Here is a 19,816-nt window from a genome sequence, read left to right as displayed (position 1 = left end):
TGATCATTTTTAGTAGTTAATACGAAGTAGACAGAGTTTCCCATAAACTCCCCGCAGACAACAACAGTTACCCTTGGCCACACATTAAGAGGAGGGGAAGAAATATAATGAGCGCACTGCTCACAATAGCTCAACAAACACGAGATCAGATCGGTGCCACCCTACTAATTACACAGGAAAGTAGTTGCTTATCAGAACTTGAAATCCTTCGCCAAGGCAAATAAAAACAAACTGTGTGAGAGACCGCACGACTGTTACGCAAGGCACTCAAAAGACAAAACAACTTCACTGTACAGGGGAAATTATGTTAACAAACTAACAGCCAGTGCCAAAGATACAAGACACCGGGGGAAAGAATACAGATAACACGATTACATTGAAATATGACATTTCGCAGTAACGCGATGACAAAGTCTCAGTAATGAACAAGGGGAAAAATAAACAGCGCGGCGACAGGTTAGTTACACAGCTGGCCTTATCGCTGGACATATTTGGAGCCAAAACCTCGAAGTGTCAACACAGTGCGCTACCCAGTGATCAGCGTATTATGCTATAGGGTGTAACCAGCTGGAGCGGTCTTCTAGGTGCTGTCACAGGGCTCTTCTATTAGGAGGTTTACTGCTTGCTCTGAGTTAACTAACTCACAGTTTTTACTAAACCCGCTTTCTGGAATACCCCCCAGATCCCCTACACTATGCTGGCTAATTATTGTTTTTGTTTTGTCCTTTGCAGAAATACGATCCCTGTCCTTAATGCAACCACTTCAATTTTTTTCATCCTAATCTTTTTAAATAAGGGCGCAAAAGTTTCGATCCAAACATGTAACAGGGTACTAAACGTTAGTTGTTGCAAAGACTTCTCAGAATCAGGTATGTCCGCAGTTTCCAACACCTCCAGTACCTCTTTGGTCGCAAGCTTCTATTTCAGATATAGTTTGAAGTGGCTGAAACTCAGCAAGTGGTTTGGAGCCATGATGATAACATGACCGGGATGGTCAGCTGGTAGGTCCTGCAGTCTCCAGGTTCGGTTACTTGAGCCGGGTTGGTTTTGAGCCCTTAGAAATCTGAATCCTCGTTTCTATGATGCCATTTTAATCGGAGGAGTTAGAATAAGGTCGAACCGACATTTCTAGTTTGATGATAGCGAAGATAGTCGCAATAGCCTGTGTTGGAGTATCGATTCAACTATTGCTTTGATTTATTAACGACAAAATGGTGAAAATAATTCGCAACAACGTGGATTTTGAAACGTACTTCATTTACATTCAGTACAGTTTTTCCATCAACCATTTGGGGGTGCTACAACACCACCATTGCCAGTATCTAAATACTTTTCATATCTAAAAACATGTTGTGATATTTAACCACCCCACCCTTCCTTTAACCACATGAAAAAGACAGGATTTATCGTTACCAGCCCCAGATTCTGAGGTGATCACTGCACCTTCCACAACGAACACACCTATGCCTATGTAGGCTATATTCGACCCGAGATGCAGAAACCGAAGATGGATTTGCTGTCCCGATTGAAAAAAAAAACAAAACAAAAAGCTAAAACCTACTTACTAAGAATTAAGAAAAGTTATAATCATCAAACAATGACTGAAGAACAGGAGGATACAAAACCTCTGCTGGACCGGTGAATTTCTTCTGTAGCTAGTTTACCCATGTGAACTACGCAGCAAGAGTTTCGGAAACCTGAAATGACTTTTCAAAATAAAAGCACAAGCAGAGTTAAGTTATCTGAGACTCATAAATGATGTTCGAAAACTTCTGAAATAAAGAAAAAAATCACAACAAAAGAAAGGGAGGGTGGTGTGTATGGCATTGGTAAAGGAGTTTGCAAAATATATACATTTCCAGTTGAAGTAAATACAGGAAAGTAATATTACCAGAATATTCTAAAACAAATAGGTTAAGAGGGGATTTAGGTTTCAACCTCGGGTTGTAAAAGTGTGGGTTAAGAACAAGTTTGGGATGAGCGAAATCAGAATGGGGCTAAAGGGCATGTGGCTGAAGGATTAACAGACATGCAGTTCCGGCATCCACACTTTTAGTTTGAAAAAGAAAAAAAAATCCCTTTTAGTGGCCATACTGTTTCTCAGTTCACACGATTCCTTACTAGTCGCGCTACATATTATCTAGTTAGATTGATTAGGGTTCTCAAGGTTTCCTTGAGTACTCGATCGCGGTTGAGGTACAGTGCATCATGGTGAGTATGCGTGCAGAAGACTGCCAATAATTACTTAATCTGTTCTTGCAACCCAGAAATCCGTTTTATTTTCCTCAGTGGACTAACTGCCGATATTTACCGCAAACTTACATCAGTTTCCATAGGAGCAGCTGATGTTACTATGTTGTTATGGTTGGCCTAACTGTGCATGGTTGGATTGGTTATTGTGAACTGAATTAAACAGCAAGGATCTATGACTATCACGTGGTCACAAGTTATATTATTATCTGTTTGAGGACGGCAGGCCTTTATGGATTTCGCTGCCTTGGTTGCTATGTAAACTGGGGAATGTTCTAACTGTTGTTAGCTGTCCTCCTAGATCTTGTCCAGAATAAAGCCTGCAGTTGGTGGAGAGGCAACTGCAAGCGTAGAAAAGAAGAGGAAAAACAAGTCGAAAAAGATCCCCCGAGTCGAAGATTATTTATCACAAAGAGATTACCTTGGAGCCCTAACATTACTAGAGGTAAGATTAGGAACATTTCACACAGGCGTAATGGCAACAGGTCGATGCTCCTGTAGATACCTCCTACGTTGATGCATTAGTCCGCTAACTTGAACTGTTTGTACCGCCAGTTCCAGCGAAATGGAGGCGTCTCAGAGGAGAATGCAGATCTTTGGATTGGTTATTGTGCCTTTCACTTGGGGGATCACAAGAGGGCTATGGAGGTGAGCGGGTTTTAATTAGAGTTTTATTTCAGCGTTGTCACTTTTCATATTTGTGTAACCTATAATGATGGTTTTTTTTGTTTTTACTGTTTTCTCACAACTGACTTAATTCTGTAATTGACCCGTACCTTGTGACATTTTAGGAATACAGGGCCCTTGCGCTGAAGGCCGAGTGCCCACGGGAAGTTTGGGTGTATCTAGGTTGTTCTCTTTTTTTCTTGGGACTGTATAAAGAGGCTGAGGAAGCTGCACTCAAAGGTAATGTGTTCTCGTCATACATTAAAATAGCATTCAAAGAACATTTGACTTAAACAACCAAACAGCCAGTGACTTGTTGTTCATCTCAGTTCTAGTTTCAGATGCTTTTTTCTTGATGTTTTATCCCATAGTGACATATGTAGAAGCATCCTTAACAGTAATATCTTCTCTATCCTTCCATCTCTCTGTCTCTCTCCCTTTCTCCCTTTTCTTCCCAAGGGCCAAAATGTCAACTTCAGAACCGACTTCTCTTTCATTTGGCACATAAGGTAACTACATCTGTAACAACTGTCGCATAAATACCATGTGAACGCTTGTCTCTGCATCACATATAGTCTGTTTTCTCCCTAGTTCAATGATGAGAAGAAGCTGATGGGTTTCCATCAGAACTTGGAGGATGTGACAGAGGATCAGCTTAGTTTGGCATCCATTCACTACATGCGTTCTCATTATCAGGAGGCCATAGACATCTATAAACGCATATTACTGCAGAACAGGTACCTTATGTTCTCCACTTGCTTGGTTGAGTTGTTCTCAGATAACTACCCCGTCCGGTGGTCAAAAGCAGTGAGGCAATAGCTGGTTTATCTTGAAAAGGTCTATGATCTTTTGTTCTTGCTTAAATATCTCTCATAAAACATGTGAGGTTGCAAATTCAGTTTTATGCAAACTGCTACAACTGCGCATATCTTCATTGAACTTTATTAATATTTTGGTTGACCTCTCTCTGGAGAATATGAGGTATTAGGAGGTGAAATAATTGCTGTTTTTTTTTTTCTCTCTTCTCTAGGGATTACCTGGCTCTCAATGTGTATGTAGCTCTGTGCTACTATAAGCTGGACTATTATGATGTATCTCAGGAAGTTTTGGCTGTGTACCTGCAGAGCGTCCCAGACTCTACCATCGCCCTCAACCTCAAGGCCTGCAACCACTTCAGACTTTACAACGGCAAGGCAGCTGAGGTAACGCTACCCACACGTGATTCACAAGATTCATGGCAAGCGCAGCTAATAGTATTGTATGATTATGATATGGGATTTTTGCAGCATTTGTATTTAGTAAATTAGCTCCTCGGAAGCTCAGGAACCAAACATACTGATCGTCTCGGCGGGGCGAAGGGCAGTTTAGATTTTGTATTTTTCCACACGTGGTTACTTGTTTGTCTTGTTTTCATCCCATTTGTGCTTTTTCTTTTTTTAGGCTGAACTAAAGAATCTGATAGACATCTCCTCCAGTTCATTTGAATTTGCAAAAGAGCTTATCAGGCACAATCTGGTGAGTCCTCACGGTTTCTCACCCACTCATTATTCAATCCATTGTTCAGTCCTGTATGTGAATATATGACTTTGAAAAGCTTGTTTTGTCCACAGTCAATCCTGGTGAAGTTCCTGTTTTTTTTTTTTTGTCTTAGGTGGTGTTTCGTGGTGGGGAGGGAGCTTTGCAGGTTTTACCGCCTCTTATTGATGTCATCCCCGAGGCGCGACTCAACCTGGTCATCTACTATCTCAGACAAGGTTTATGTTTATATCTCTCATAATCACGTTTATATCTCTCATAATCACCCACTGACACGCGACAGTGAATTGTTTTTTTTTTGATTGTGGCAGATGCTAAAACTGAGATTTCTTTCCCCCATTTCTTTTAGATGATGTGAAAGAAGCCTACAGTCTCATCAAAGACTTGGAACCCACCACACCTCAGGTACTCAACTCACTCTACCCTACTCTACTCTTTCATAGTTTCACTCAGTTCTTTTTTTTTTTTTAATTTCTCTGTTTTACGCTATCTCTCTCTCCTGGTTTTGCATTCCCTTTAGCGTCACCTTTCTGTCTGTCTGTGGTAATGTAAATTTATTCTTACTGCAGAAACGTATTGTTAATATTTCATTGGTGTCAATCACAGGAATATATTCTTAAGGGAGTGGTGAATGCTGCATTGGGACAAGAAATTGGATCGGTAAGTCGTAAAGTTTTCTATACACATATACCTATGTGTATCATCAGAAGAATTCACTCTTTGTCATCCACTTAAGTAATAGTCTTTTCGCTCAGTACACACTCCCAGCATGAATAGATATGCATTTCCCCAGCCAAGTTTCACCAAATGTCTCCGTTTTGTTTGGTTTTCCTAGAGAGACCATTTAAAGATTGCCCAGCAGTTTTTCCAGCTGGTTGGAGGCTCTGCCAGTGAATGTGGTAACGTCATTGTTCAACAGTAGCTTTGTTGTCATTCAGTGGATAGAGCCCCATGTTAACCCCATGTCAGAGAGAGAGAGAGAGACCAGGACGCGCACAAAACACTCGTAATAAATTTCGCTGTGTTTACCTGATTCATAACTGAAGCTGCTGCTTGTACAGCCAGAAAACTCTTTAAATAGACTTGTTGTTTTGTACACTTTTCGAATAGCTTAGTCATTACTACACCGTCACTTCGTGTAGATTTTAAAAGCCAGTAGTTTGAGCCCAGTACAGGTCTGGAATAAATGGCTTCACCATGCATTGTTAATTATTGTGGATAAGCTGTTCACTGTGTTGAAAGAATTTGACCTTAGTGTGTCGCAGAATGTGTAAACACCAATTTCTAAATACCTCCTTTGTGTTACTCCATTCTCTCTGTCTTTCTTTTGTCAGACACGATACCAGGCAGGCAGTGTATGGCTTCCTGTTTTTTTCTGCTGAAACAGTTTGAGGATGTTCTCATCTATCTAAACTCAGTCAAGGTCAGTGCCTGCCCGCGTTCTCTCTTTGTCTCTCGCTGTTTATTCGTCAGCAGATTTATGCTGAAAAAGTTTAGTAAAAATGTTTATATGAATTATGCTGTAAATATTGAAGGATGCAAGTAAAGTTTACCCATGGAGCTTATCACACAGCTTGAACAGTAAATATGGAAAAATGAATGTGCGTGAGTGAATGTACCAGTCTAAAAAAACACTTGTCCAATTGTGTTGTAGAGCTACTTCTTCAACGATGATACGTTTAATTTTAACTACGCTCAAGCGAAGGCTGCGGTCGGAAACTACAAAGAGGCAGAGGAGGTATAGAGGTTATGATGACTCAGTTATCATTTATCACCTTCAAAGGCCTTTCTGGCACCGTAGAGCTAGTTGATATAGATTATTTACGGTGTTTGCGGTCAGTGCTGTGTAGTACTGAATATGAATTTGATTGAAACAGGTCTTCCTGCTGATCCAGAGTGAGAAAATCAAGAGTGACTATGTGTATTTAAGCTGGCTGGCCCGATGCTGTATGTATTCACAGTCATTCACTTAGTCTGATGTAGCTAAAGTGTGCATATTAGATGTGATATTAATGCTGATGTTCCCTCTGACATGACGCAGACATTATGAACCAGAAGGCTCGACTGGCCTGGGAGCTCTACCTGAAGATGGAGACGTCTTCAGAGTCTTTCAGTCTCTTACAGCTCATTGCAAATGACTGCTACAAGGTACCCTTTCATTTTTCTTTTAATTCAATTTAATGATCTCAACCTAGTATACAAACACGTTATAAATTGACTTGTGAAAAAATGCAAATAAGTAATGTGCAGATTTTTTTTTTTAGCACTGGAACAGATATTTAAAGCTATATTGCGTGGGTAAATGATAAGAACCTCTGCTTTCTGCTGGGAGTTTACATACGGTTTACTGCTTGTGTCTCTACTTGTTTGACTTTCTGTACACATGTAATATCATCCATTTCCAGATGGGACAGTTTTTCTATGCAGCGAAAGCGTTTGATGCTTTGGAACGTCTTGATCCATGTCCAGAGTACTGGGAAGGAAAACGTGGAGCCTGTGTCGGAATCTTTCAGCTAATATTAGCAGGCAGAGAGTCCAGGTCAGAACTGTTTTAATGCTTAACATTTTCTGTCACCGTTTGATCTATTTCTCTTTTCCCCTTTCTGTGCTCCCCATTGAAATCATGTTCCTTGTTCAGTTGTAGGAACGAATATTTTGCATCTTTGAATTACTAATATTAAAAAAAAAAAAATTCATACTTCATTACATGTTTTTCAAAACCACAAAAATGAGAAAAAAGTGTTAACATCAATAACTGATTACTGGAATGCAAACTCATGCTGGAAAGAAAGGTGACATTTGGATAAATCACTTGGTTGATTTCTGAAGCAGTGTCCGCACATTCGGTTGAAGGTCCTTTAAAATCACCTTATTTCTTTGTTAAATACTATTTTGGTTAAGCTGTTATGTTAATGTGCCCTTTTCAGAGAGGTACTGAAGGAAGTGGTACCTATGTTGAGAAGCACTGGGAACCCTCAGGTGGAGTACATCATCCGAATAATGAAGAAATGGGCCAAAGATAACAGATTCACCCTGTTGCAGCATTAGATGGCTAGACACAAATTTTATATTATTGTTATGCATTGTGTTTGGGTAATTTAGATAATGATATATTTTGATACCTTTTGTACATTCCTGTCATATTTATGATTGTAAAGACAAAAACAATAAGCCATCTTATACACATCCTGTCAAAATAACACTAATTCTGAAAAAAAAAAATGTTTAAAGAAATATGGCACTATCTGATGTTAACACAGTACACATGGTGCATGTGGTTATACTTGGCTGTACACTTTCTACCCATGACTGTTTGCCCTTGCGCGTTGTTTTGTATTACTTTGATTGTGATTTAAAGAGACTCGTTATCACTATATTGCCATGCAATATTTCTCCTCTTAATCAATATTCTCTGTATTTTAAAATAAAGAGTGACCTCAAAGTGCAACTTCCTAGCAAAAATTATGAACTACGACTGTGTTGTTGCAGTTTTTAGTGTTGAAACACTAGAACATGCAATTCGTGCTGACTGTAACTAGGAGGTGGTTGGTGTCAAAACGTGTTACCTATGTAAAGAACTGAATGTCAACATTTGTAAACAATCAATGGCATATTTTATTTAAAATTAAAGTCTTTTAGTAACAAACATGAGCTGTTTGGCTGCTTGTCTCGACATAGTTGTTTGGCGCGTGTAGATATTATTGCAGTTTTTGTTTGGTGGTGGGCTCGTGTTTTCGTTTGTTTATCATTCTGTAGCTATAAATCAATAGCAACAAGGTAATACAGATCTGTTAAAACTGACAATCTGTCTTTGGGGACTGCTCATTTATAAAGCTGTTTGGTTCAATCTCATTCATATAAGTGATGTCATAGTGTTAAATCAGATTTACAAGACTAAAAAAATCTGCGGTTTTTTTTTTTTTTTTTAACTTATTTTCATATTCAGTATCACAACACTCAACCGATTCTAGAGACCAAACCATCTGTGAACAAAATATCAGTTATGAAAACTCGCTTGACAGGACACATAAACAGTTTTTCTGTCCACATCGATCACTGTCTTACATTAGTGAATCAATTTAATATATTTTCTCTGATAAATGAAAAGAATGTCCGATTCGCCTTGGACACAGGGCATTGGATTGTCAGTATATTAATATTCATCTCTGCAAAATTCGTGGGTGAAATCACTTAACATTAATGTATTCCACAATCATTTCGTCTTTGCTTCATTACAGAATTGCAATGCAACACTTGAAGTGTACCCACTTAAAGCTGTGCTGCGAGGCATTCTTTTTAATAATCTCTTTTTCTAAATTCTACACCATTCTAAGGAGTTCATAAGCTCAATTGCTTATTAACACGTTTTGGGGTGGGTTTTGATTTTGGGCATTGGTTGATTGGACGCGCCGTTGTCTTCATTCACACCGTTTCCGGTTTCTCTTTGCACGCATGCTCAGCGACCTCTCTCTGCTATTTTATTTACTCTTCATATCCAAGATGGCTGTCCTGAATGCTTCGGTCCCATACCATAGCAATTGAGGATGCAAATACTGAGGAATCAACTTTTCCCCGACAATCTCTTCCCATGAGTATCTCATCGTAAGGTGCGGAGGGCCCTCTTGCATCTTACAAGCCATTAAATATCCCTTTTCACCAAGGTCTAAGCTATTGCATCAACCTATTTCAAGTTGTTTCGCGAAGTAGCCCTCACTGTCGCTATCTCTGTATAGAGCGGTGTTGAGACAGCCTGAACATCCAAATGGCCGAACCGAGAAAAGTACAATTTGTCACCCTGTCGGCCTTTGCTGGTGGTCCAGCCACAGAATCTAGGAAACGCCGGCTGGACGATGAGGCCGATATCAACTTTGATAGAGACGGGAGAATGGGTGCTTCAGTGACCGGGGCACCAGGAGCTGGTGGTTTGTTCGGCAAAACTGCCGTAAGAGACAACGGTGAACCAAAAGGCATAACTGTGCGACTGAATCTTTCTCTTTCTGAGCCGAACGACCAGTCCTCAGCCGAGTTCAATTATGCTGAACTCATCCAATCTCAACAGGTATGAACAGTTTTGTATTGGGCCTGAAACATCGGAACTATTACTTAGATAATCTTAGGAAAAGTCGAGTGTAATGTACGGAGAGGGACTAGTCAAGCTGTCCTTTTATATTCAACGTGTCTGCCATGACTTACAGGACAAAAGATTCTCTTCTTCAGTGCTGTCCTTTTAAAATTGAGTTTTCTAATGGGTGACTTCATTGGACATCTGTTTTCAGTTCAGATATACGCAACTTTTAGGTTATATAGATTTTATTTATTGCAACTTCAGCCATAATCGACCCGATGGCCAAGTCAGCAAAAAAGTTAGTACTAGAGGGCTAGTTAGCTAGCTTTGCTGTAAACTGGTCATAGTTTTACCTTCAGCGCTTGTCACAGAGACAGAAAGAGAAACAGCTGTCAGTAAAGATGGACGCTGGGCGTAATTTGTTGATTTTACGTAAATATACACAACATTAACTCTTTGAGCAAGAACTTAACAATATATGATGAAAACGAAAAATGTATTGTGTTAAATATCATATATTTAGCCTGTCTATGCTTATTTTGCGTAGTAGGTTGCAGAATATGTGTATTGCTAAAAAACATTAAGACTCCAGAATGAATTCCTCAGTATTATGTTGATCTATGGGGGAAAACTGTAATGGAGAAATGATTCTCTGAACTTATCTGACAGACTAAAAAGACTCCACAGAATCCAGGTCTAACACCTACACTGGACCCAAATGACCCATTCAATGATGAAGACAGAGAACGACAGGAGGTAGAGGCTTTAGCAAGAAAGTTTGAAAACAAATATGTAAGTGTCTCTTTGTCATAATAAAGTTTATCTTGTGTGGTTGCATGAACAGTGATGCGTTCTTTGCACATTTCACAATGAAAATGGATTAACTTTGCTTCTTGATTTACATGTAGAGCTATTGTCTTTGTTGAACTGAAGTTTGGATTTTTGATTTTGATGTAGTCATGTTTGATTTGTTTGCTTAATTTTTTTTTGTGTCTCCTGCTTTGACGTCAGTTTCTCTTCAGTATAAATAGGCATAATGCAGAATTTTGCTGATTTATTTTTAAAACTGTTTTTGTAGGAATTAATAATGAAATTGAGAGGTTTTGTCGGAAGACGTAGAACCTATTGCTATTAGCTTTTTTTTTTTAAAATTTTTGCCCAGAACGTAAAACTTGACTTAAAGGGAGAATGCTAATATCATCAAGTTAGAAGTTTTAGACTCCCCTTGTTCATTTCATCCACTTCTCTGCACATTCGTTCTAGAACAATCAGCTTTACTCACATTGATGTACATTACTAGTACCATACTGATACTTAATGCTTTCTGTCTATAGCTCTGTGGAATAAACTAACCATAAGAGCCCGTTCCTTGACTTTCCCAGGGTAATACAGGGAAGAAGAAGAGGAAAGACAGGATGCAGGATCTGATAGATATTGGCTTTGGCTATGACGAGAGTGATCCCTTCATCGACAATTCTGAGGCTGTTAGTATTTGTTCACTCATCTGCACATTCAGCAGAGACAAAACTCTTTATGATTTACTTTTTTTTTTATAATAAATCTACTATATTTTAGCGTAACTCCTAACTTTTTTCTTTACTTCTATATGTGATAAGCCATGAGTGACTAATTTGCTTGAGCTAGAATCATAAACCTGAAGTAAAAGAGTATTTCATACCAAAACTCATATAAGCCACACGGTGCTCATGAATTCAAAAATTAAGAACTGAATTGATTAAATAGTAAGAACTGAAATCCATGACCTAATTAAGAAAAAATAAAAAAACTTTAATAGCCCCTACAAAGCTAAACACGCTCTTGACCTATTATGGACTTTATTTAACAGTATGACGAGCTGGTGCCAGCGTCCTTAACGACCAAGCTGGGAGGTTTCTACATCAACACAGGCACTCTGCAGTTCCGCGCGGCTTCCGACTCCGAGGGAGAGGACGCGGGACAGGAGGGCAAATCCAGAGTGAGTTTTCAGGATTTCATTTGCAGTTTATCATTTGGTTCACACTTCCCAATTGACCTTGCAGGGTGATCCATGTTTTACACGTCCCTGAACGATGTCCCGTCGTCGTTATTATTATCACGTGAAAATGATTGAATGATCATTATTTTTAAAACTTCGTATCGTTTTCTTTTAAAAGGTGAAGGATGGAGAGGAGCAAATGATTAAGAAACGGAAAAAGAAAGAAGGTACCAATTTGGAAGACAAGAAACCCAGGAAGAACAGAATACCCAAACAAGGGTAAGGCAGGATTTCAGATTCTCCACTACTGTTTTTCCTGACACCATTATGTCTAGAAACTCTGATTTGATGGATCGTGCTGTGCAAGGCAAACAATGAGGTAAAGCGAGGAGGGCTGAAGAGTTTTTGGTTTTACAGATATTGGGTGAAAGGTGCATTGAGTTGAATTACGCTTTTTTTTTTGGTATGTTATCTTACAAGTATGGGGCCATTTCAGTTGGAGTAAGATGATGTGAGCACAGTACGTTTCTTAAGAGGGGTTAGATGGTAGATGGTATTTCTTCTTCTTCTTCTTCTTCTTCTTCTTCTTCTGGACAAGCAAGAAGAAGAAAAGCACAAGGAAAGAGAGGTGGAGGTTGTAATAGAGGGAGCAAAGAAACCAAGAACAGATTGATGAAGAGGGAAAGGAATTTCAAAGTGTTGTCTGAAAGAAGCCGTTTTAAAAGATTAGATTAAGTAAATTGAGGTTTCGAAGCAGTTTTTTTTTTTTTCAGAGGATATTACCTAAGAGTGTGAGTTTTTCCACAACTCCATTTTTGTAGTTTATTTTTCTTTTTCCCCTCTATGTGGAACGCCCTTTTTCACTTTGCGGGCTGTTCATAATTACCTTCAATTTTGTTCTAGTAACACAGTCACTTGTGTCTTTTTTTTTTTTTTTCCCTTCATATAACGGTACAGAGTGACCGCTCTTAACATCCACAGGCCAGAGAAGAAGAAGAGAAAGAAATTAATGAAGGATTCTCTGTATCTGGCTGCCATGCTTCGCCGCTTTTCCCGGGAGAAGGAAGAGATTCGGAAAAACAACCTTAACGCTGCTCACCCCAACCTGGGCGCGGGTCTCGCCAACGCGACCCACGCCAACAATCTGCTCCAGAACTCCGGTCTCCATAGCAACCCCGCCACCAACGACATCTCCCTCGCCGAACTGACCTCTGACCCGGCCATGCTGTCGCTGCTGAACTCGGCCAGCGAGAGCGAAATACACGACCTCCTCGGAGACCTGGACTTTAGTTTCCTGGACGCGGCTCCTCAGACGTCCAGCCCCAGCAGAGAGAACGGGCAGCTGGGAGGTTCGGTGGGGCAGAAGACAGGAGTGGGTGGGTTGGGGAGGGGGCTCCTCTCTCCCCCTCCGCTGCCGGCCGGATTACCTGCGCCGCTCATTAAACGCATCGAGGATCTGCGGGCGGTGAGTTACAGCTTCGATTTCACTGCTAAAATAGTTCCACTGTCAGATTTGTACTTTAACGTTTGCCGTGTGTAGTTCGTCGTGTATGCTTTACTTTTGACAGTATCAGTTTGTGTCTGTGGGATACAGTTTTCTAAATGCATATGATAAGCATTTACTTTTACAAACTCAGCCCTTTATTTAAATCATTTGTTGCGCCGAGTTCCTGTATTGCTTGAAGGACTGGGTGAGGTGGAAAATTATTAGAACTATACAATGTCCAGTAAAAGTATGACACAATTCGGCTCCATCACGTTCACGCCAGTCCCCTGAATATACACGGTCATTTTTGTGTAACGTTCGAGGGTTTTTTGGTGTCTCATCCAGGACCGTGGTGACACAGTTAAAGTGACATGTTTTAAAACAGGTCATTATCATAAAACTGTTTGAGTTGGACCTACGTTTTGCGTGAGTCAGTGTTTAAATGCAGTACTTTTCTTTACAGGAGTTAGATGGTGAAGAAGAGAAATGGAAGGACTTTGAGAGAGGTGGAATTTGTGATGGAGAAAGCGAGGGAACGAAAGAATAAGTGAGAGGGTAGAAGAGGTGGACGCATAGTGGAAGAGATAGGAATTTGAAAAGAATATCTTAATTAAGAAGCCATGTTGAGACAGAATACAGATAGGTAGAAGCCACATTCATTAAAAAGGACAAAGTTCCACACATTGTCAGTAGAGTACTTTTAAAGTGTTGTATGATGGTGATTACTAAAACTGGCACATCTCTTTTTACCCAGATAACAGTGATACAGTTCTACAAACTTAGTTTTTCTCTGCCTTGTTTTTTTGTTCATTTATGTATTTCATTTTTTTTTCCACTCAGGCTTCAAGACAATTTGACCAAGAGGGCAGGAAGAAATTCTTCACTTTGGATATGAATAATATTCTACTGGAGTGAGTATTTCCTGCTTGACTTACAATTTGTCTTCAGCTGTGCGTGAAATATGCGTGTCACTCGTTCAGGTTCTTTTTCTTTATCCTCCTTTATCTTCGCTCTCCATCTTTTTGCCTCACCTGTTCATACTCATTCTGCTCTCCTTCTCCCTCTCTCTGCCCGTGCAGCATTGAGCTGCAGGTGCAGGAGCAGCCGGCCTCGGTGCGATCTGACGTGTACTCCCATTTAGAAGCATTCGTGCCCTGTAACAAAGAGGCTCTGCTCAAACGCCTTAAAAAACTCAGCCTTAACATCCAGGTGAGTAAGGCTCGCTCAGCATGACTCGACTGGCTTTCCTCTAACTTTTAACAGGTCACTGTGACTAGTAACCTGTAACCTGTTTTTTTTTTGTTTTTTTAAACGTTTATCTTTCTGTCCCCCATTCTCTCTCTCTCTCTGTCTCTCTCTCTCTCTCCTCTCTCTCTCTCTCTCTCTCTCTCTCTCCTCTCTCCTCTCTCTCTCTCTCTCTCCTCTCTCCTCTCTCTCTCTCTCTCTGTCTCTCTCTCCCTCTCTCTCTCTCTCTCTCTCTCTCTCTCTCTCTCTCTCTCTCTCTCTCTCACTCTCTCTCTCTCTCACTCACTCTCTCTCTCTCCCTCTCCCTCTCTCTCTCTCTCTCTCTCTCTCTCTCTCTCTCTCTCTCAGGATGACCGCCTGCGAACCCCTCTCTTGAAGCTGAAGTTAGCAGTGTGCAGCATAATGCCGGAGCAGATAGCCAGATACAACAGCGACTGCCTCGCTAAAACCGCTGCCAAGTATGGCCTTTTTTTTTTTTTTTTCTCTTCTCCTCTCTCGTTCCTTTTGCTAACTCTCTCCGTATGGATCGTGAATAGAAAAAAAAACAGGCACTGGCTTATGCCGTTTTGTTTTTCATTGAAAAGTGAGCCCTAGACAAAATTTAAGTGGTTTGTTTCCCTACGCAAATGTTTAGCTACGCAGAACCATGACAAAAATGTTTAGAAATATTTTTCTTTTTTTTTTGGGATGCTGTTCCTCTTTACTGCAGCTGTGGATTCCAGTCCACTTTGAAGAGAGTGAAACTAGTCAAACATTTATCCCTTAACAAGGAACTAAGAGAGAATGCGTGTGTGTGTTTGTGTATGTGTGTTTTATCCACAGGCAGCAGTGTGAAGAAGGAGAGAAGAACGGATCAGAAGAGGAGGATGAGGAGAAGCCTGGGAAGAGGGTGATGGGACCACGGAAGAAATTTCTTTGGGACGACAAACTCAGGTATGTATCTGTCTTTTATTTTTTTTCTTCTATTCTTAACCCGGGCGTCCTCAAACTAAATGCCACACAGAACCGCAACTTAAATTTATGGAGCTTAAAACTGTGGTTCCCACCCATATATGATATAGTCATAAATGCAGATGACTGAGTAAATGGCATTAGATTTGTTGGGTGAAGTTAATTTTTTTCTTACAGTATTCTTTACTGCTCTGAGGGATTGCCTTGGAAAGTTTTGGAGGTTGTGGAAAAGTTTTTAAGGTCTGTGTGTTTTCATTCTGTGTGTGTGTGTGTGTGTGTGTGTGTGTACTGCAGGAACTTGCTGTGTAATTTGGTGCGTGTTAAGCTGAGCTGCTATGAAGCGGATTCCCAGGGCTCACTGTCAGTGGAGGACTACCTCAAGGCCTTCATGGAGAATGAGGTCAAACCACTTTGGCCTAAAGGCTGGATGCAAGCCAGGTGTGTGTGTGTGTGTGTGTGTGTGTGTGTGTGTGTGTGTTTGTGTTTTTTTCTGTGTGTGTTTTTCCCATGGGTCCTTGGTTTCTTTATAAACCAGAACTTAGGAAAGATTTTTTTTTTCTCTCCTGGATGATTTTATGGATGTTCATCTGTGCCGTCATAGCTGCTTGAGACACTCATCTGCCTGGTAAAACGTCTCACAGACGTAAAGCTCCGATGGGTCGTACTTGCTGAGGTTCATATTTTTTTATTTTCGACTGTGACATCGTTGTTTTCCCTCTCCCTTTCTCTCAGGATGCTATTTAAGGAAAGTCGCGCTGTGCACGGTCATCTCACGGGCCTGTGAGTTTATCTCTTTCCTGTCACACTTTGGCGTTATTTATCGTACATGGAAAGATACTGTATTTCTAAGAAATGAGGCTGAACAGACTACAAATACCAAACCCCTGTCATAATGGCAAATTACATGCAGAACCTGCCATATAATAAGTGATGTTTATATTTTATGTTAGTCGTCATTAGAAAACAAAAGACAAACACTAGTATCTGTCTGCTTTACAGAGGCAAAAAGAGGATGGTTCCAACTCCTAAATCCACCAAACCCAAGGTCAGTGTCATTCCACTCCTGCAAAGCCTCTGGTTTTTTTTTTTTTGTTTTGTTTTTTTTCTGTGCGGTCATTCTGTTTGTTTATTGTTTAATGTTATTCTGACTCACTGATAATAAACAGACTTTGTATTGGTTTGGAAGTCTAAACAGCATATTCAGAAGCATGCGAAAATCAACTGATATTGTTGGTGTTTTGTGTTTACTAACTTTCTCCCTTTTTTTTTTTTTCCCCACGTTCAGGAGGTTGGTTGGATTCAGCGTCCCAATCCGGAAGGTGCCACGCCCTCTCCCTCCGTTGCTCCGGCAGCGCGGCATCCTCCGCTTTCTCCCTCTGAGCCCATCTGCCTCTCCGACTCGCTGGACGAGGACCTGGCCGCCAACTCACTGGACTCTATATCCCAGGCTCTGGCCCTCCTCAACAATGCTGCAAAGGGCCTTTCTCAAAACAACGGCACTCCAGCCTCCTCTTCCCCCTCCTCTCCACCCAGAATCCCCGGCTCCTCCTCTGGGGTCAGCCACTACGCCTCCCCCCTCTCACATTCCCTTCCAACCAAAATGGAGACCCCGGTCATGTCTCTCGGTAACAACACTCTATCTACCTCTGCGTCCCTGTCCTCCTCTCCCTCTCTCTCCTCCCGCCCATCAACAATAACCTCATCCCCCTCGTCTTCCGCGCGAGGAGAAGCCTTCGCCATGTTGAAGGAGGTGGGGTCCATGCAGCAGGCGCAGGCGAGACATTCGGTGACGCCCACGCAAAGGTCCGGCATGGGAGGAATAAACACCTCGCCCTCTCCGACCTCCAAACCACGACCTCCCCCCACAGCTTCTCCCCTTTTACCTCCTCAGCAGAGACCCTTTGGCCCCATGGGTATGAAGTCTGGACAGGCTGCGCCACCCTCAGGTTTGGCCAAGAACTCTACAAACAAACCCATCGGCGGCAACGGCGTCGGCGGTGGGATTCTGGCCGCTTCCCAGCAACCACGCATGAACTCTCACCCCTCTCAGTTGAACTCCAAGAGCCCCCAGCAGCCGCGGGTGCCGAGCGCCCCCTCCCCGACCCCGTCCCCTCCCAACTCCCTCCACGCCTCCGGTAAAGTCCCTCACCAGCAGTCTAGCTTTATCACCCCCATGCAGGCCACCCTCACCAAGTCCTCCCACAGTAGCAGCTCCCCCATCATCAAACTCACGCCAAGGCCCCCGGCCCCCACCCCTCCCCCCTCGTCCTCACCTTCCCCCTCCTCTTCCTCCCCATCTCTCTCTCACGCCAGGCCTCAGATGATAACCACTCCGCATCAGTACAGCCCCAAAAGCCCCGGCTTCCGACCTCCGTTCACGGTTCAAAGCGGGGCGTCCGGGGTTATGGCGGGACAAGGGCAGGGAAGCTACAGTTTCGCGGGGGGACAGAAACCCACCTCTCCCCACGCGGCCAGCGGAAACAACGCTAACCCTAACTCAATGGGCACAACCCTGACTGGCTGTCAGGACAACAGCCCCACCCCATCAGCCATCTCATCCGGCCACGGACAAAGACAGAGGCCAGTGGGAGGAGCCAGCCAGAGCACCAAGCCTGTGGTCAGCCGAACATCGGCCCCGACGTTGCCAACGACTCTGGCAACTTCCCACATGTCACAGGTAATTCTCTTTAAGTGCTTGGCTACAACACAAACCGATCAACCGAACTGTCCAAACCGGTCATGAAGATGGGGGGGGGGGGGGGGGGGGGGGGAGAGCCTGTTTGTTCGGTTTGGAAAAACGTTTGGAAAAGTTAAAAAAAGACCAGTGTGTCTTCTTCATCTTATTTTTACGACTGCTTTCATCTGCTTTCACTCTTTCAGGTGTCTTCGGCTTCGGGCACTAACCTCCTGGGCTCGGTGCCCCCTTCCCTGCCTCTGGGTTTCGGGATGTTGGGTGGCCTGGTGCCCGTGTCCCTGCCCTTCCAGTTCCCCCCGCTGCTCAACTTTTCTCCACCTGGAGTGCCAGGCTGCAGCAGTATGGGGGTATCCCCTGGCTCTAACTCAGGATACACCCTGGCCCAGAGTGAGTGATCAGACACACCGACACACTGAATGGCCGACACAGCTGCCGTACACCCAGCAGACACTATATACATACCTACCCAGGCGCTTATAGGCCCCCCCCCTGAATGTTTCCACTGTGGTTGTGTACTTCATGGCGAACTGGATATCATTTAGATCTGTCCCCTCCTGTTGTGTGCTTTGTCTTTTGCTTGTTGTGACTGAATTATGTGTTTCCCTGCTTTAGTCACCTGGACCCATTTGACAAGATGTTTTTGTTTTCACCCAGCTTCAACTTAACCACAAGTCACAAAGCTCTTGATTAGTTAAATTGGAGTCGTAATTGGATTCCCAGGACGAACTAGGGAACCAGCCTTGTTGTGTGTCTCCCCCGTGCACAAGCTTGCCTGTGTCTGATTTTAGATGAATGTTGTGCGGTCCTGCTGTCACGGTTACGTGCTCCCTCTGTGTGTGGTGTGTGTCGGTAGAAGCCAAGCCTGTACCTCTTCCTTAACCGTTGTCTGTTTCTCTTGTCTTTCCTTTTTTTTTCCTGTCTTCCCTACTTCTTCCATTTCTGGTTGTTTTTGTCTTTTTCTTTGGTGCCGTGTGGCGCTCTCATGCTCTTTCTCTCTCTCTCTTTCACTTTCTCTCTCTCTCTCTCTTTCACTTTCTCTCTCTCTCTCTCTCTCTCTCTTTCTCGCTCCCTCTCTCCTTGGGTCCTTCATTTCACCTGTTGTCTTTGTTTTTTTTTTCCCTTCTCTCTGTCTCTCCACTTCACCTCTCTCCCATCTGTCACACTGTCTCTCCTTTAGATCTGTTTAAGAGTCTCCAGTCAGGGTCTCAGGCTGCTCTACCTCCTCATTTGCAGCTTGCTTTCTCAGGTAAACTCTGCTCTCCGCTTGTCTCCGCTTGGGTTTGTTTGTCTCTACCGCCGCGTCCTCGTCCGCCCCGCGGGGACTGGTCTCGTCTCGTTCCCTTCCTTAACCGTCTTCAGTCTGACCATCTCACCCTGTTTTGGGATTTAGAGCGTGTCCCCCTGTTTGCTCGCTTCACTTTTCCGCATGTTTCTTTTCTGCATCCCTTTAAATAGACCTGATTCCATTCACGCCGCCGTCGGTTACCCGTTTTGCTGTGTGACGGCTTTTTTTTTTTTTTTTTTTGCCCTTTCTTACTTCTCATCTCAGAAACTGAGCTGAACGTACCGTTTCGAAAGGGCGGAAACTCTGCCTGTCACGGTTTTGTCGTGCTCTCTCTCTCTCTTAGTTTGGGGGGGGTCGATGTAAAGAACAGACTCGGGTGGGGTTCGGGTGTCGCCTGGAACGCGACTTTTGCGACGTGGCCCGTGCTCTTTTTGCTTCTTATCCGTATGATCTGTGTGTCTCTCCATTTAGATACGAACCAAAGCCAGGGTGGAGAAGTTAAGAGGAAATCCCACTGACCAATCGGAAGAGGAATGTAAAAGTCAAAAGGCGTGATGTCATCGGCTCTGTAGCTGTCAGATGGATGACTAACAAAACCAAGGTCGAAGGGGCTTTCCTTCACCTCCGTATGGACCTAATAAATTAATCACCCTTGCTCTAAT

At 42.7% G+C, this 19,816-nt stretch overlaps 2 protein-coding genes across 2 annotated transcripts; both read left to right on the top strand.

Moving 5' to 3' along the window:
* Positions 1 to 981: 981 nt before the first annotated feature.
* Positions 982 to 7,500, top strand: ift56 (intraflagellar transport 56). The gene is made up of 18 exons (XM_030782843.1): positions 982 to 993; positions 2,552 to 2,695; positions 2,806 to 2,898; positions 3,042 to 3,156; positions 3,376 to 3,425; positions 3,508 to 3,653; positions 3,947 to 4,118; positions 4,357 to 4,431; positions 4,568 to 4,670; positions 4,802 to 4,857; positions 5,059 to 5,112; positions 5,288 to 5,351; positions 5,787 to 5,875; positions 6,107 to 6,190; positions 6,330 to 6,399; positions 6,494 to 6,600; positions 6,858 to 6,991; positions 7,380 to 7,500. Exons 1-18 carry the CDS (start codon positions 982 to 984, stop codon positions 7,498 to 7,500), a joined length of 1,689 nt encoding a protein of 562 aa, XP_030638703.1.
* Positions 7,501 to 9,034: 1,534 nt separating this feature from the next.
* ubn2a (ubinuclein 2a) lies at positions 9,035 to 19,756 on the top strand. Its single transcript, XM_030782162.1, has 17 exons — positions 9,035 to 9,511; positions 10,187 to 10,309; positions 10,900 to 11,001; positions 11,364 to 11,492; positions 11,671 to 11,771; positions 12,450 to 12,957; positions 13,819 to 13,889; positions 14,058 to 14,187; positions 14,572 to 14,681; positions 15,046 to 15,156; positions 15,469 to 15,612; positions 15,907 to 15,954; positions 16,174 to 16,219; positions 16,460 to 17,851; positions 18,055 to 18,256; positions 19,047 to 19,115; positions 19,626 to 19,756. Exons 1-17 carry the CDS (start codon positions 9,215 to 9,217, stop codon positions 19,670 to 19,672), a joined length of 3,630 nt encoding a protein of 1,209 aa, XP_030638022.1. The 5' UTR covers positions 9,035 to 9,214; the 3' UTR covers positions 19,673 to 19,756.
* The last annotated feature ends 60 nt before the right edge of the window (positions 19,757 to 19,816 follow it).

The sequence above is a fragment of the Chanos chanos genome, chromosome 8 (genome assembly GCF_902362185.1).
Source record: "Chanos chanos chromosome 8, fChaCha1.1, whole genome shotgun sequence".
NCBI classification, from domain to species: Eukaryota; Metazoa; Chordata; class Actinopteri; order Gonorynchiformes; family Chanidae; genus Chanos; species Chanos chanos.
This window is presented reverse-complemented; position numbering and strand designations above follow the sequence as displayed.